The 1,433-nt window shown below is 36.8% G+C and overlaps 1 protein-coding gene across 1 annotated transcript in view; it reads right to left on the reverse strand.

Annotated features, from left to right (window-relative positions):
• Positions 1–471: 471 nt before the first annotated feature.
• The window catches only part of LOC116083195 (stefin-1-like), a 5,693-nt gene continuing 4,731 nt past the window's right edge, over positions 472–1,433 (reverse strand). Inside the window, exon 2 of the mRNA XM_031359988.1 lies at positions 472–747. Coding sequence (XP_031215848.1) covers positions 526–747 — 222 coding nt within the window. The 3' untranslated portion in view covers positions 472–525. The remainder of the gene's footprint in view (positions 748–1,433) is intronic.

Below are 1,433 nucleotides of genomic sequence, written 5' to 3' on the forward strand. Positions count from 1 at the left end.
GCCATTGTCTCTCAAGTGTGAGGGAAGCATGAGTGAGGGGAGAGGGCAACTTAGTTATCAGTCATGATTGATTCAAAACATGACTTGTAAAATGCCAATTTATTTTCAGACATGAAGGTACAGATGACATGCTGGGTTCCAGGCAGACAAAGGGATCAAGGAGTGTGCTTCCCTGACAGCCACCAGTGTACCTGCCTTGAGGATGGGGTGATAAGATCCTTTACACAATTGCAACTGAGCCCTGGATTTTATAAGGTTTCCAGTTGGCATCACTTTTTGTGGAGTATCAACACTGAACCATGAACACTGTGCTCTGTATGGCAGCATGTATATTAAAAATTGGAATGATACAGAGATTACCATGGCTGTTGCCAAAAGATAACACATAAATTTATAAACATTTCATATTTTAAAATAATTGTCTAGGAAGTAAATGTTAACATGATACTGAGTAATGAAGGAGGCAAACACTTATTTGAAGAATGTTTCTTTATTCATGGCTGAATCTCTTTACAATGAAAGGAATCAGATCACTTTAGAATGTGTTCCTGAGAAGTAGGTCAGCTTGTCATCCTTGGTTTTGTTAGTCTGGTAACCATGAAGTTCAAAATTATCTTTTTTAGAAGGTCCACTGAAGACTTTTATGTGAATGAAACAGCCACTCCCTACATCCACCTGAAAGACATAAAATAAGAAAAGAAGAAGGAAAGAATGAAAGAAAGAGAGAAAGAAAGAGAGAAACAGAAAGGAAGGAAGGAAGAATCAGAGAAAGAAATATTATTCACGTGGATCTCAATTTCACGAGAAAATAGACTGATCTATTTTCTTGTCAAGATGTGATGTACCAAGCTCTCCTAAAACAACACTTGTGGCCCAAGGCAGCACAGTGAACTGAACTTTCTTCAACTTGTATGTTGGAAAGAAGAACAGTTAACAGTATGGCAGAAAACATATTTCTGAGATGTATTTTTAATACTTTTTAGAAAAAGATTTTATTCAATTTATTTGTATAAATGTTTTGCCTGCTTACCTATGAGTGTATCACATGCATATAATGCCTGAAGCCTTAAAGCCCCTAGAACTGAAGTCAGAGATAGTTGTAAGCTATCATGTGGATGCTAAGACCTAAACCCAAGTCCTCTGTAAGAACAGCCAGCACTCCTACTCATTAATCCATTTCTCAGTCTGAGTTTAATTTATTGTACTTTTCATTAAAATCTTGTCACAGATTACACCCCAGAGCTACATTTTATTTTCATGATGTCTAGAAAGGAGCAGAGGGATGCCTGCGTTTTTGGTAATTCTATTTTCTGACTTCTAAGTTGGGGAAAAAATTGCCGTATAGTTTGATAAGGGAAAAGAAACTCAGATTTGCTTTAGAATATAGGGACTATATGGTCTCCGTATCTCTGCTATGTTACAGCCTAGTTTGT

Source organism: Mastomys coucha, unplaced genomic scaffold (assembly GCF_008632895.1).
Source record: "Mastomys coucha isolate ucsf_1 unplaced genomic scaffold, UCSF_Mcou_1 pScaffold12, whole genome shotgun sequence".
NCBI classification, from domain to species: domain Eukaryota; kingdom Metazoa; phylum Chordata; class Mammalia; order Rodentia; family Muridae; genus Mastomys; species Mastomys coucha.